Source organism: Bufo bufo, chromosome 3 (genome assembly GCF_905171765.1).
Source record: "Bufo bufo chromosome 3, aBufBuf1.1, whole genome shotgun sequence".
Classification (NCBI taxonomy): Eukaryota; Metazoa; Chordata; class Amphibia; order Anura; family Bufonidae; genus Bufo; species Bufo bufo.
In genome coordinates, this window is record NC_053391.1 from 489,754,887 (window position 1) to 489,770,430 (window position 15,544).

At 40.4% G+C, this 15,544-nt stretch overlaps 1 protein-coding gene across 1 annotated transcript in view; it reads left to right on the top strand.

The window, feature by feature from the left end:
• The window catches only part of ABCC4 (ATP binding cassette subfamily C member 4), a 356,587-nt gene that overhangs the window by 90,253 nt on the left and 250,790 nt on the right, over positions 1-15,544 (top strand). Inside the window, exons 5-8 of the mRNA XM_040425312.1 lie at positions 59-148; positions 1,127-1,290; positions 2,687-2,812; positions 4,020-4,269. Coding sequence (XP_040281246.1) covers positions 59-148; positions 1,127-1,290; positions 2,687-2,812; positions 4,020-4,269 — 630 coding nt within the window. The remainder of the gene's footprint in view (positions 1-58; positions 149-1,126; positions 1,291-2,686; positions 2,813-4,019; positions 4,270-15,544) is intronic.

Genomic DNA, 15,544 nt, shown 5'->3' on the forward strand with positions numbered 1-15,544 from the left:
CATTTTTAGTTTGAATTCCACATGGATGACTGATTTTGCTATGTTTGCTCTGTTTTAGGCTCTTCGTCTCAGTAATACAGCTATGGGACAAACCACTACTGGTCAGATTGTAAATCTCTTGTCAAATGATGTCAATAAGTTTGATCAGGTACTTTTCAGAAATGTGTATTTTTTTGGGGGTTTTATTTTTGGTTAGACATTTTAAAATTTTACAGAAAAGTGACAGGGTGGCAAGTGTAATGAAAACCACAGTGCGAGGCACCATCACCCTATTTGCCTAAATGTCTATGAATTATTTGACTGGTTTCTTCGGACTATATATAAACCTTCACATTCTCATACATGCGGATTTCACATCGGACAAGTACGCTAAATCTCTGTTTGCATCTATTCAGACAATACTTCTATCTAACTTCTAGATCAGTGGTTCTGTTGTTGCATTTCGCTTTAAGGATATGTCCACATGGGACATATTTTGTGTAGCAAATCTGCTGTGGATTTCACCCGTTGCATTCCTGCAGAAGTCCACAGCATACATTGCCATACTGCAGGCTTAAGGAGGTATTCCAGTTGTATGAAGTTATCCTCTATCTACAGGCTGTCGGCTAACTATTAGGTGCTTGGACTGCCACCAATCACGAGAACCTTACCCCGTGGTGCCCCCTCATGGCTATTCCCGGAACTCCCATAGAAATGAATGGAATGACTTTGCACATGCCCAAGTGGCCTCCCTTCATTTTGTAGTGCTCCACGAGGCATGGTGCCCACCTTCTCCTGATTGGTGGGGGTTTCAGCGATAGGGCCCTCACAGATCTTGGGAACAACTAGCCAATCTATCTACAGGACAGGGGATAATGTTACATAACCCCTTTAAAATCCACAATGCAGGTCAGTCTCATCCACTTTGCTTGTACTGTAATATGCTGTGGATTTAGTGCCCCAAATCTGCAACAGTAAGTATGGAGTGGATGCTTTGTACTTCTCCTTTTTGGATCCACTCTTGGCTCCAAACACATCGTAAAAACGGACACAGTAACTGCATGTGTGGTTCCAGCTTTACATGAGTAATATCTATTCCCCTTGGTTGTGGAGAGTTTATCGCATGCATATTTTTCTTTCTTAACAGGTTACTATATTTTTGCATTTTCTATGGGCTGGACCATTGCAGGCCATTGCAGTGACTGTGCTTCTTTGGATAGAGATTGGTCCATCGTGTCTGGCAGGAATGGCAGTACTCTTTATCCTTATGCCCTTGCAAACCATTCTTGGAAAATTCTTCACGTCATTGAGGTGAACATTTATTCTCAAGTCTCTTTGCCATAGCGCCAAGATCTTCCCTACAAGAAGCTTTATTTTCAGTTACTCTATTGGTCTTTAGCCCCTTTCCACCCATAATGTAATAGTATATCATGGAGAGGGGTTGTTCCTATGAACCGCCATGCTATTACATTATGGTAATAGGAGCTGTCACCAGGGGGTGCTGGGATGTTAAGAACTTTTATCAGTGCTATTTAACCTTCTAGATGCCATGGTCAATGTAAGTAGTTTAACTGAGGATGGGGACTCTGTCACCCCAATGGCACCCCTTTGACACATTGTCATAGTACCTGGGTCTTTATAAAGGTCGCCATGTTTCACATACAGTATATGTTAGCCCGTGAAGCGCTACCTTGTGAGTAAGGTTGCCAGCCAGTAAAATACTGTAAACTGTGCATATCTGGCATTGGTGTAAATGTTGTTATTCCTATAGAATAAACTTAAAAAATTATATTACTGTCAATAAAATAAACCAAACAACCACTAAAAGTTATTCAGTGGGCTTTACATTATAGAGCCAACATGCACTGTGCTTAAAAATCAGAAATACAGAGTAGACCTAAATGACAATTTGAACACTAAGCAGGGGATTTAGCAAACTGGTGTAAAGTAGAACTGGCTTAGTTGCCCATAGCAACCAATCAGATTCTACCTTTCATTTCCAAAGGAGCTGTAAAAAATTAAAGGTGGAATCTGGTTGGGTGGGTAGATGTGGATATTTTACTGTGTACCGGAGCAGACACATATACGGTAAATAACGAAGGCATCACATGTAATAGAGGGCATAAGAATTTGTTGGCAAAAGGCCTATTGACACAGGTAGATGATTGGGCCAGTTATCTGGAACAAACTTTTATGAATGCATGTTCCCGATAATTGCGTGTAAAAATCTGCTGGTGATCAGCTGTCCGACAAGCAAAACGCTGAACCATTGTTTATGTGGCACAAAAAAAAAAAATCCTTTGTCAGCAACACATCGCCTGTGTAAACTGCTGCTGCCTACAAACAATTAAGCCCTATGGCACTGAACAGTGATAGTAATGGTTGTTCCAATGACCGCTGGGGAGGAAGCAGAATTTGGAAAATAATCTGTGAATAAGAGGTCAGAAAGAGATGATGAAAACCAAAATAAAACTAGGTCCAACCAGTCTGTCTGTGCCTATAAGCTGTAAAACCGATACTAAAAATTAGGGAGGTAATTCAGAGAGAAGTTGTAGATTGTATGTATGTATGTATGTGTGTGTGTGTGTGTATATATGTATATATATGTGTGTGTGTGTGTATATGTGTGTATATATATATATATATATATATATATATATATTTATTAATTTGATTTTAATATTTTTGTGTAACATTTTTACTTTAGGGGTAAGACGGCAACCTTCAGTGACACTAGGATTCGAACCATGAATGAAGTGATAGCTGGAATGAGAATTATTAAGATGTATGCGTGGGAGCAGTCATTTACAGATCTGGTCAATGAGATCAGGAAGTAGGTTTTATTCTCCTCCGGTTCATGTAATGTTTGTATTACATAGTATGAGCACACCGTCATTGTTGCATTTCTCTCCCTTAAATACATTTCAAGTTTAACTGCCATACACGGGCATCGCTCCAGCGAGAGTACAGGGGAAGAGCTCACTAACAGCGCTGGTCAGTGAGCAGGAAGAAAGTACAGACTTTTATTTATATATTAATACATATTTGATCTATAATAACGGTATTTCCCCATTACTAGATCAGGGAGCAGTGCGGGCAGACGCCCACCAGATCCAAGCACAGCCCGTCTCCCTAATACAGCACTGTGCTATTAGGAAGATAGATGTCCCTAAGCAACGGCTCTGAAAAGGATCACTGATGAGGGCCATTTCAGCCCTAGTTTTCTCCTATAAATAAAGGTTTTCCCTAAATAAAGTATATTAGAAAATGCTCCCTATCACCGTCCCTATCCATGAGCAAAAAAAATTAAAATAAATGACAGTTACACTTTAAGCAAACACCTTTTATCACTTTTAACCCCATATATAAGAAATATTTCAAGATTGCTGATATTTAGTTGCTTTTTGTTATTAGCCATGCCACTAAATAGGAATTTTCATTCACACAATAATAACTGCTACTATCCAGTTAACTTGTACCTTTCATTTTAATATGGATCAGGGCTACCACCTAGTTAGAGGGCCAGTAAACTGTCGTAACACTTGCCTATTTTAGCTTTCACTACTCGCATTCCTTTATTTATCCTTCTACAAGTTATGAAATGAATTACTAGTGATTTGCAATGAAGGTCCAGATGGGTTTTACCAGTTGGCGGTTTGTCCCTGCACAGTTTGACACTATCCAATCAGTGCTGCCAGTGTCAGCCTGTGCAGGGACACACCCCAAAATGGTAACACCTATCTGGACCTTTACTGCAAAACTGCCAGCAATTCATTTCTAACTTCTAGAAAGAATAATAAAGGAATGGCAGAACATAGAGCCAGAAGAATAGATTCTCCAGAGTTGTTATTACATGGGGAATGCAGGTAGTTACTAAAACAGTATGGCTGCTTTCAGACGATTGAAATCCGTCAGTATTCTGGCTCAGGATTTACATGCGAGTTCCTTCCTTCCTTCATTATTTATGCACTGCACAGACTGTAATGTGCGTATTTGGAAACAATGTAAATAATTGACCTTTCTGCTCTCATTTATTGTAGGAATGAAATATCCAAGGTCCTTCAAAGTTCTTATCTGCGTGCCACTAACTTGGCATCATTCTTTGTTGCAAGCAAAATCATTGTGTTTGTGACTTTTGCCACGTATGTTCTGCTTGGCAATGCCATCTCTGCCAGTAAAGTGTTTGTTGCCGTGTCCCTTTATAGTGCAGTGAGACTCACTGTCACTCTCTTCTTCCCCTCCGCTATCGAGAGGGTATCTGAGGCCAAGGTCAGCATAAGGCGGATAAAGGTATGCTTGCTTTAGCAGTACTCTGTCTGTACTTTTATTGTGCACATTTTCAAAAGCTTTTCTAAGTGAAGTATTTGTACAATGTCGGCATTAATTGCAGAAAATGTAAAAAGTGGAAAAATTCTATTCTTTCAGTATTTCTCATTAAGTGCATATATCTGTCTTTATTTATTTTTTTATTTATTTTTTTCAATTGCCAGGATTACAGAATTCACTGCATTTAAAAAAATAATTACTAGAATATTCCTTTGTACTCATCTGAGAGTGAAGAGACCTGGAATGCAGTCTCTCCACTCTCCTCTAGCAGCTGTTCAATGAGATCTCGGTGATCTTACCTTATTATCTGACTGTGCGAGCACTAGAAAAGAGGTAGAATAAGTCAAGTGCTGCTTCTACAGCTTGAATACTATTCAGCACTCAAGGAAACAAGGTCCAAATCTTTGTTGGCATAAAATAAAAGATACAAAACCCCCTGAGCTTTTTTTTTATTTTATTTTTTTTAATATGGTGACCATTCAGATTATTTTTTTTTGGACGGAGTAGCTCTATATGGAGAGTACCTCCGCTGATGCTGCATGGATTATTTTTTTTTAAAACCCCTGCTGTGATCCCCCGACGTTTAGGCAACATATATGTTAAGGCAGAGCATTGGTACAGGAGAGAGGGAGGAGAAGACATCAGCTTTTCTCAATGGGCATTCTCCCTGTTCAGTTGCAGCAGACGGCTACACAGCCAGGGAGAAGGAGAGTTGTTCTCGTGAGATTTGGTAAATCTCACGAGAGCAGGCTATGTATGCAAGCTTTAGAAACTTTCCTTCACTTAGCGGAGTGCCTACTTCCTTCCAGCCCCTCAATCTTCAGCAGAGGACTAGGAAAGCTTGGTAACAATCTCTACAAGGGGCATTTGGGCCATATTGGTTATATAAAATACATACAATTCTACTCTGATGCCCTGGCACCATATGACACATTCACACAGTGTAACATAATCTGTTGTCCCCAGTGCAGGTGTACAATTTTGTCACACAGCTTTTCCAGGACCCTTAATGGCAAATTGGTCTAGCTACTTGAAGAGATTTAGCACTATATAACTAGGCAAATTTGAAACTCAGCAGTCTGGGAAAGCTAAGTACCAACCTCTGCAGAGATGTAATGGAGTCCACACTTGCTACATACATTCTGTATACACTATGGGGGTCATTTATTAAGACCGCCCGTTTTAGACGCTTATCCTAATAACCGCTGAGCTGGCTGTGGATCCCCCAAAGTTATGAAGAGGAGCTGGCCTCTACATAACTTCGGTGCATTCACTGCCAGTCTAAATGTAAGACGGGTTCCTAGCTGGCTTAAATTTAGAACATTTTCTACGCCTAAAACAGGCCAAAAAAATTGTGAATGAGACGGGCCTCCCAGCCCATCCCTTTCCTTGCCCATGCCAGGACCCCTTTTTTTTTATACCTGGCATGAGTGGGGAAAAGTCGCAGATTGCAGTGCAATGACTGATATCAACCAGAAAACTGGTCTATATCTGATAGTCAATGACCCCCTGTATCCATAAATATTGTATCAGGACAACAGTGAGTATATACTATATACAGTTGTGTTCAAAATAATAGCAGTCAAACATCACTAACCTGATCAATCACTGTTTTTGATAGAAATGATAATTCTACATGGCAAATAATTTACTAGCAGGTGTAGTAGAGTAATAGAAACCCAACAGACCCAACAGTCATGACATGCATGCTGCTGATTCTCTGTAATGGCAACCAAAACCTGAAAGACGTGGAAGAAAGCAAAAAACTACCATTTAAATGGATAGAAGAATAGCCAAAACAGCAAGGACTCTAGGAAGATCAAAGAAGATCTAAAGTTACCTGTGAGTACTGTTACAATTAGAAGACGCCTATGTGAAGCCAAGCTATCTGCAAGAAGCCCCCGCAAAGTCCCACTGTTGAAAAAAAGACATGTGCTGAAGACGTTACAATTTGCCAACGAGCACATTGACTGGCCTAAAGAGACATTCTGTGGACTGATGAAAGTAAGATTGTTCTTTTTGGGTCTAGTGGCCGGAGACAGTTTGTCAGACGACCCCCAAACACTGAATTCAAGCCACAGTACACAGTAAAGACAGTGAAGCATGGTGGTGCAAGCATCATGATCTGGGGATGTTTCTCATACTACGGTATGGGAATAAAAGGTTAAGGAACAAAAAGAAACCAATGTGGATAAATAGAACTGTAAAGAAAGCAATAAATGACAAAAAGAAAGCCTATAAATCACTAAAACAGGAGGGTAGCACGGAAGCACTGAAAAACTATAAGGAAAAAAATAGAACATGTAAAAAACAAATAAAAGCAGCCAAACTAGAGACCGAGAGATTAATTGTCAAAGAGTAAAACTAACCCTAAAATGTTCTTCAATTATATAAATGTTAAAAAGTATAAATCTGAAGGTGTCGGCCCTTTAAAGAGTAATGAGGGGGGAGTCGCAGAGAGCGACGAGGAGAAAGCAAAGCTGTTAAATATTTTTTTTCTCCAATGTATTCACTGAGGAAAATAAACTGTTGGATGAAATGCAGAATGTAAAAATAAATTCCCCATTAAAAGTGTCCTGTCTGACCCAGAAAGAAGTACATCAGCGACTTAAAAAGATTAAAATAGACAAATTGCCAGGACCGGATGGCATACACCCCCGTATCCTAAGGGAATTAAGTAATGTCATAGCCAGACCCTTATTTCTGATATTTGCGGACTCTATACTGACAGGGAATGTTCCACAGGATTGGCGCATGGCAAATGTGGTGCCAATATTCATAAAAGGTCCAAAAACAGAGCCTGGAAACTATAGGCCGGTAAGTTTAACATCTGTTGTGGGTAAACTGAAGGTTTTCTGAGCGATGCTATCTTAGATCATCTCAACGGAAATAAGCAAATAACGCCATATCAGCATGGCTTCGTGAGGGATCGGTCATGCCAAACTAATTTAATCAGTTTATATGAGGTAAGTTCTAGACTTGACAGCGGCGAATCAATGGATGTCGTATATCTGGACTTCTCCAAAGCATTTGACACTGTACCATATAAAATGAGAATGCTCGGACTGGGAGAAAACGTCTGTATGTGGGTAAGTAACTGGCTCAATGATAGAAAACAGAGGGTGGTTATTAACGGTACACACTCAGATTGGGTCACTGTCGCTAGTGGGGTACCTCAGGGGTCAGTATTGGGCCCTATTCTCTAATATATTTATTAATGATCTTGTAGAAGGCTTGCATAGTAACAAGTATCAATTTTCGCAGATGACACTAAACTGTGTAAAGTAATTAACACTGAAGAGGACAGTATACTACTACAGAGGGATCTGGATAGATTCGAGGCTTGGGCAGATAGTGGCAGATGAGGTTTAACACTGACAAATGTAAAGTTATGCACATGGGAAGGAATAATGCAAGTCACCCGTACATACTAAATGGTAAAACACTCGGTAACACTGACATGGAAAAGGATCTAGGAATTGTAATAAACGGCAAACTAAGCTGCAAAAACCAGTGTCAGGCAGCTGCTGCCAAGGCCAATAAGATAATGGGTTGCATCAAAAGGGCATAGATGCCCGTGATGAGAACATAGTCCTACCACTTTACAAATCGCTAGTCAGAGCACACATGGAGTACTGTGTACAGTTCTGGGCTCCTGTAAACAAGGCAGACATAGCAGAGCTGGAGAGGGTCCAGAGGAGGGCAACTAAAGTAATAACTGGAATGGGGCAACTACAGTACCCTGAAAGATTATCAAAATTAGGGTTATTCACTTTAGAAAACAGACGACTGAGGGGAGATCTAATTAATATGTATAAATATATCAGGGGTCAGTACAGAGATCTATCCCATCATCTATTTATCCCCAGGACTGTGACTGTGACGAGGGGACATCCTCTGTGTCTGGAGGAAAGAAGGTTTGTACACAAACATAGAAGAGGATTCTTTACGGTAAGAGCAGTGAGACTATGGAACTCTCTGCCTGAGGAGGTGGTGATGGTGAGTACAATAAAGGAATTCAAGAGGGGCCTGGATGTGTTTCTGGAGTGTAATAATATTACAGGCTATAGCTACTAGAGAGGGGGTCGTTGATCCAGGGAGTTATTCTGATTGCCTGATTGGAGTCGAGAAGGAATTTTTTATTCCCCTAAAATGGGGAAAATTGGCTTCTACATCACAGGGATTTTTTTTTGCCTTCCTCTTGATCAACTTGCAGGATAACAGGCCGAACTGGATGGACAAATGTCTTTTTTTCGGCCTTATGTACTATGTTACTATGTTACGGTGTTGGGCCTATTTATCGCATACCAGGGATCATGGATCAGTTTGAATACATCCGAATACTTGAAGAGGTCATGCTGCCTTATGCTGAAGCGGAAATGCCCTTGAAATGGGTGTTCCAACAAGACAATGACCCCAAACACACCAGTAAATGTGCAACATCTTGGTTCCAGGCCAACAAGATTGACGTTATGGAGTGGCCAGCCCAATCCCCGAATCTTAATCAAACAGAAAACCTGTGGGTTGACATCAAAAATGCAGTTTCTGAGGCAAAACCAGGAAATAGAGAAGAACTGTGGAATGTAGTCCAATCGTCCTGGGCTGGAAGTTGGTTGACTCCATGCAACACAGATGTACAGCAGTTCTCAGAAACAGTGGTTATACAACTAAATATTAGTTAAGTGATTCAAAGGAAAGCAAAATCTTCAAACATTGTTCAGTTTCTATAGTAAATATTTGAGTTTGTAAAGAAGAATATAAAAAGTGCTATTTTTTTGAACAGTCTAATCACTTTTCTTCAAGTTTTTTTTTTTTTTTTTTTAGACAAATTTGGTATATTTTTCTTCATGTTTTGATTGGGAATAGAATGTGTAGTGTTCCCAATGCATTTGTGTGTATGGAAATAAAAGCTATTAGAAGGATTTTGAGCTTTATTCACTTTTTTAAACACACTATTATTTTGAACACAGCTGCACATTAGTTTGGTTTCTAGCATACCTTCCCATGCCTACCAGCTATCCAGAGCTGCTGAAAGGCGAATCTGCCCAATGATGCTGTGAAGGTGAGAATTATCAATGTGTAACTGGCCAGATTAGCTAACCAACTGTATGCACTATGGGGTCATTTATTAAAGGATAACTGTCATATTTTTATTTTTTTTGCTAAAGTGTATGGCAAGTGATGGGTAACAATTTTGCAATAGACTTTATTTAGCCAAAACGTTTATTTTTGGTAGAAAACTGGGGCTGAAATGGCCCTTAGCAGCAGTCTTCAAAAGAGCGTTGCTAAGGTTCATCCGTCTCCGATTAGAAAAGACAGGCTGTGCAGCCAGACGCTGTGCTTCTGCCTCCCGTGCTTCCCTGGGAGACAGAAGGCTGGGCACAGGAGTCTTAGGAGTTAAAATTACATTTATATTCCCCCTTTCTATGCAATCTAATGCTCCGTTACATTCACTGACCTGCGATCCCTGTGATAATAATTCATGAAGCGGCAGCCGTCTCACTGCGCACAGTGCTTCTACTTCCGGTGGCTGCTTCATGAATTATCACAGGGATTGCAGGTCGGTGAATGTAACGGAGCATTAGATTGCATAGAAAGGAGTTAAAATTACATTTATATTCCCCCTAAGACTCCTGTCCCCAGCCTTCTGTCTCCCAGGGAAGCACGGGAGGCAGAAGCCGGCGTTTTAGACGCCGATCTTAATAATGCCCCTGCACTGTTGGTGGACGGCCGAAGTTATGAAGAGGCGCAGGCTCTTCATAACGTTGGTGAATCCAGCGCCGCTGCTAAGTGTAAGACCGCTTCCTAGAATAGATTCTCCAGAATTATTTTATTTGGAATGCAGGTAGTTACTAAAACAGTATCTCAGTGAAAATGTATGCGCATTTCAGTATAATAAATGACCCCCTATGTATGTACAATAACTGGTACTTTTGGTACCAAATCTATTTTGTATCAGTAGTAGCTAGGAGATTCCTTCCAACAAATTGGCCACTCTTAATATGTAGACAAAGTATTAAGCCTAAATCCAGCTCCCTACTCCCAAACATCCTGCCTCATGTGCGCTAACATCCTAGGTCTAGGGGAGAGGGGGGGGGGGAATACATTTGAGCAGCTTAAAGGGGTTTTCTGAAACTTTAAAGCCTCATGCAGACGTCTATGGAACACGGTCCGTGAGATACTGGACTGGCGTTGCAGGAGCTCACAGCGTCCTAGCAACCAAAGACGCCGTTTGCTCCTGCAATGCCAGTCCGGTATCTCACGGACAGTGTTCCTCGGACGTCTGCATGAGGCTTAATACTGATGACCGGTCCTCTGGATAGGTGATCAATATGGGTCTGACACCCGCTGATCAGCTGTTTGAGAAGGCATCGGCACTCTCTGCTTTTTCTAGGCTATTAATGTCTCATTCATCGGCCACAGCTCACCCCCATAGAATAAATGGGGCTAAGCACGATACCAAGCACCGCTGCTGTACAATGTATGATGCCGGTGCCTTTCCAAAACAGCTGATGGGCAGGACCTCCACCAATCAGATACTGATGACCTATCCTCTGGATAGGTAATCAGTTAAAAAACCCTGGAAAACCCTTTTAACTATGACTAGGTTATATGTGGAGTGTGATAGCAGCACTGATTAAAATTGTGTCCTATAGTAAGCTTAAAAGCCAGGAGTATTAGGACAGAGTCTATCGCTGGCCACACACAATGGATTACAATGAAATTACAATGAACCTACTGTAATACAGTGAAAATGCAGTCCTGTTTGTGGCCAGGATGTTATAGAGCTGGGGAGCAGAGTGATGTATACTGTAGCTTTGTAGGTATAACTTGTCTTTTATTCATTCACTCGTTCTGGGTTTAGTAGTCCAGTGGATGGTCTTATCACAAGGAAGGCTGATGAAGCTGCATATGAGGCAGTGATACCTGTAGAGTTCTTCCAGCGGTGCCCTTCATACATCAGACTTCTTCATAATATATATATATTATATTATATATAAGCCATACCAGAGCCGGCCACACTATATACGTTTAAAATAGACAATAGAGTCTCTGTATAGGATACTTGTCCCCTCAGGCGCTGTAAATCCTAGACAATGTGGGAAAAAGAGTCCGCCAAATATAAAAATAGAAAAAGGATTGCGCTGCAGGAGAAGAATCTTTACTGTATATTTCGGTTATCTTTCATTTATGTTCGGAAAAAGTCTTCAACTAATAGGACCACATGCACACATTAATTCTCAACAATGGCGTGGAAACCTGTAATAGGGTGAAAAAACGCACTATGGTGTAGTATGCAAGAGCACCTATCTCGCCTTGCGGATAAAATATACTCACAAGACTTTCACTTGATATTCGCGTGAATAAGGATCGGCGTCCTCTGAGAGAGCTCTGCCAGTGAAGTAGGTATAGGTCTGGAGCCGTTAATTCAGCAAGTCTGCGTCCAGACTGCGGTCCAACAGGTCAAATGCTGCTTGGAAAAGATACACCGGACTGCCACTTCCAAGGATCTCAAAGGAAGGAGGTCGCAAGAATGGTGAAGTACGTACCAGTATGTCAGATAAAAAATATTTAATATACTCACAAAAGTACAAGTGTAAAAACGTGTTTAAAAACAATCTGTATCGCAAGGCGAGATAGGTGCTCTTACATACTACACCACAGTGCGTTTTTTCACCCTATTACAGGTTTCCACGCCATTGTTGAGAATTAATGTGTGCATGTGGTCCTATTAGTTGAAGACTTTTTCCGAACATAAATGAAACATAACTGAAATATACAGAAAAGATTTTTCTCCTGCAGCGCAATCCTTTTTCTATTTTTACACTATATACGTTGTTTCTATTTTTGTTTCCAGACGGCCTCACACCATCAGTTGGGAACGCATCTTTTATACCTGATTTAACTCGTATCAACTCATCTCTGTTTGCTCCTGATGGTACAGAGTATCCTGTTGAAACATGTCGAGCAATGTGCAGAGTAATTTAAGCAATTAAGCACAGCAATTTGCCTCCCTGACTGTGCTTGCTTACTTGAATAGGTTGTATGTTTTTCTAACCTATTGCCAGTCACGGTCCCGGCACTACTGTATTGTCCAAAGCTGAGGGGTGTATCTATAGGAGACTGTTTTCTCCACTACCCCTTTGGACCATATTCAGTATGTCCTACATCGAGGTTTTCTGCCTGTGATATGCTAGGGTAGTCCTGACGACTTAAATAAGTTGATTACTAAAGCATTGTTTTCTTTTAGTATCCTTTTCAGGCAGTGATTTGTCATGCACTGTATAACTTTGACTTGAGATTCCTTTTTTATTACATGACACTGACTATCATTGCCTGAACTTTCTATATTACAGGGGGCCACCCCTGCAGGTTCTCATTGTATTTGTGTTGACCCCTGGGTACGAATGTCTGTGTTTTATGTTTTATGTTCTATGTTTTATTACTTTGTGTCAATTTTTGCTATATATTGGTGAGGTGCATGCATTCTCCCTCCTTTTTTTTTTTTTTTTCTTGGTTGTACATAGTTTTTATAATACTTGTGCTGCCCCCCATTTATTTTGCTGTGCCCATCTTATTGCTGTCTTGAAAAGAAGGGCTGTCAGTCACTGAGATGGAACGCCCGTAGAACTAGGTTTGTCTACTCAACTACTCCTGCTCCATAAAAAGCCACCCACAGATTGGACTATATTTTTAATGTGGCAGGTTCATTTTAAAATAAGCCAAACACAATATTTTGACAGGATCAGATTTAAAACGCTGACTTCATCTTTATTCAATTAGGCAGTACTATATAATCAGACACCCTAAACAGGGCAGGGGCGCATCCATGATAAGTGGTGTAACTGTGGCTGTCAGTTGCGTGACTAGAAACTGGACACCCCAGCAAATTTTGACCCCCTTTTAATGACCGCAGTTGAAAAGGGTTAAAACCAAAGAACATACCTGTTTGTCTTTATTTTTATTTCAACATTTCTTCTAAATTCCAGTGTTATCTGGTTCACATTTCAGAGGCATCTTTGTAACCTGAGCTGGGCCAGAAGTCAAGTTCTGTTTCACTTTTAATACCCGACATTCATAAATGTAATTGTTGTAAACATGTCTGTGGGGAATTCTCCATGTTCATACTCTGAATTCCATGGGAGATATCCATCACTTTTATTCTTCAGAAAGCTTATCTACCTATGCCCAGTTCTTCTCAAAACCAAGGCTAAAGGTTTTATGAATGTAGGGCCTCATGCTCAAAATCATAACTTTGGGCTGCATCCGATCTGTAATCATTTCAGTGGGGTCGCAAAACTGATTCGGTTGTGTGCATGAGGTCTGAATAAATGACTGTGCATTAATGTATCGTCAGCCAACACTTTAATGTGTATGGGGAGCTCCCGAGTCATCTGGGAGGGAAAGAAGGATTGAGCTAAATTAATAATTTCTCCTGACCTTTTCGTTCTCCCAGGAGATAAGCTGCCGCCAGAAGTGTCTGGCAGTGGCCTTCTCCCCTCTCCCCACTGAATGCACATACTCATTCAGCTCTGCATGTGTATGAGGGAGTTCTCAGGTTTTGAGGGACCTCTGTTAGCTATTTAATGTGTGTGGCCAACTTTAGAACAATGGGATTACAGCAGAAAACTGTTCAGTCACCCTAAGCAGTCTTGTGTGTATGGAGGCACATACAGTGGGGCCGTATATTGCCTTTTGTATGGCGTTATTATCCCATAGAAATAATAGGGAAGAATACCTCAATTTTGTTTTCTGTCCGATTGCTATGGATTCAACCAATACTGTTAGCTAATCGCTAAGTAATTTTTTAGTGATTAAATGTGAATATTCAGATTGTGTGGCTGTGAAGGTTCTCATTCATCAAGGTCATGGTATATCAGTAGTAAGTCATAGCAGCTGGACTAAGAATTGCAATTGAGGAAGCCAGTCTGTTGACTAGATAGACATCTTCAAGAAGAAACTAAAACAAGTCCAGTTGCTCTGACTCATGACTACTGATATTCCAATAGTGTAACCTGATGCCTTTTATACCTAGTATTGAAGTTTTAGGGTTAAAACGTAAGGAAGATAATGGGGTACCCTATGGAGAGTGTAGCTGTTTCTTGCCAATGCTGCTCTGTTTCATGGGCAGGTAAAGACATCTCAGTATAATATATATACCCATGTCGGACCATGTTGTTTACTTCCAGACATGACATTAACAAGGAACCAATTGCGGTTCTTTCCAACTAATGCAGTTATTGTGTGTACATTGTGTTGTTAGATTGATTTTTAATGTGAAAATACATTCTCATTCATCAGTAGCTGTAATTTCAGTTTAAGAGAACCTGTCAGCACGTGTTAACGTACCAAATTGCTCACAGCGTTAGATTGGAGCCATTAAAGCCAGCTTAAATAAATGTTTATAGTGATAGAATAAAACTTCATTATGCTGTTTCGGGAAGTTGGGAAGTGTCCTAAGGTTTGACCAGTAAATTTTCTCAAATTGTGCTGACACATAGGGAGTGTATGTGCTATACTTTAGCATTGGCTTATTATAATATACACGAACAGAAGATAAACTGAGACTAAAACTGGTATAGTAGCAAAATATAAATATACTTTATTAGGTGATAAAAATAATTAATTAGACATAATGCAATACATCAGATAGAAGAGTGGACTACACCTGAGGGGACATAACGTAGTCACACAAAAATAGGGGAGGCAACCAACAAATAAAAGACACACGTATAGAGCACCCTTACATATAAGGATATCACATCTATTTGTCATAAATGTCAGAAAAAGACAGTATAGATATAGATCTCCAAGCATACATATGCATATAAAAGACCTATCCAATGCGTCTAAACGTGTCGCAAATATCAAGACCGTATTATGTACCTATATGTCTCCACATGGATAAACAACTGCCTGTGCACTATAACAAAATCCCACATGAAGACCTACATGCGCATAGCAATCAATCATTTTGGTGGTCCCACATATAAATAGCAATCAATCACTTTGGTGGTCCCATAACCATACACATGGTGTCGTCCGTCTCATAGGTAGAGAGTCAGACTCTATATGTATGTGCCACATCCCCCAGAAGAAGGCATCGCAGCCGAAACATGCGTCGGGGTACGTGGCTCTCCTGAGTTGGACAGATTTCTATCCTTATGGGTATGTTACTTTGTGTGAGGCTACCTTTTGTTGCAATTATCACTTTTCTTGTGGCATAATCGGCTACTCT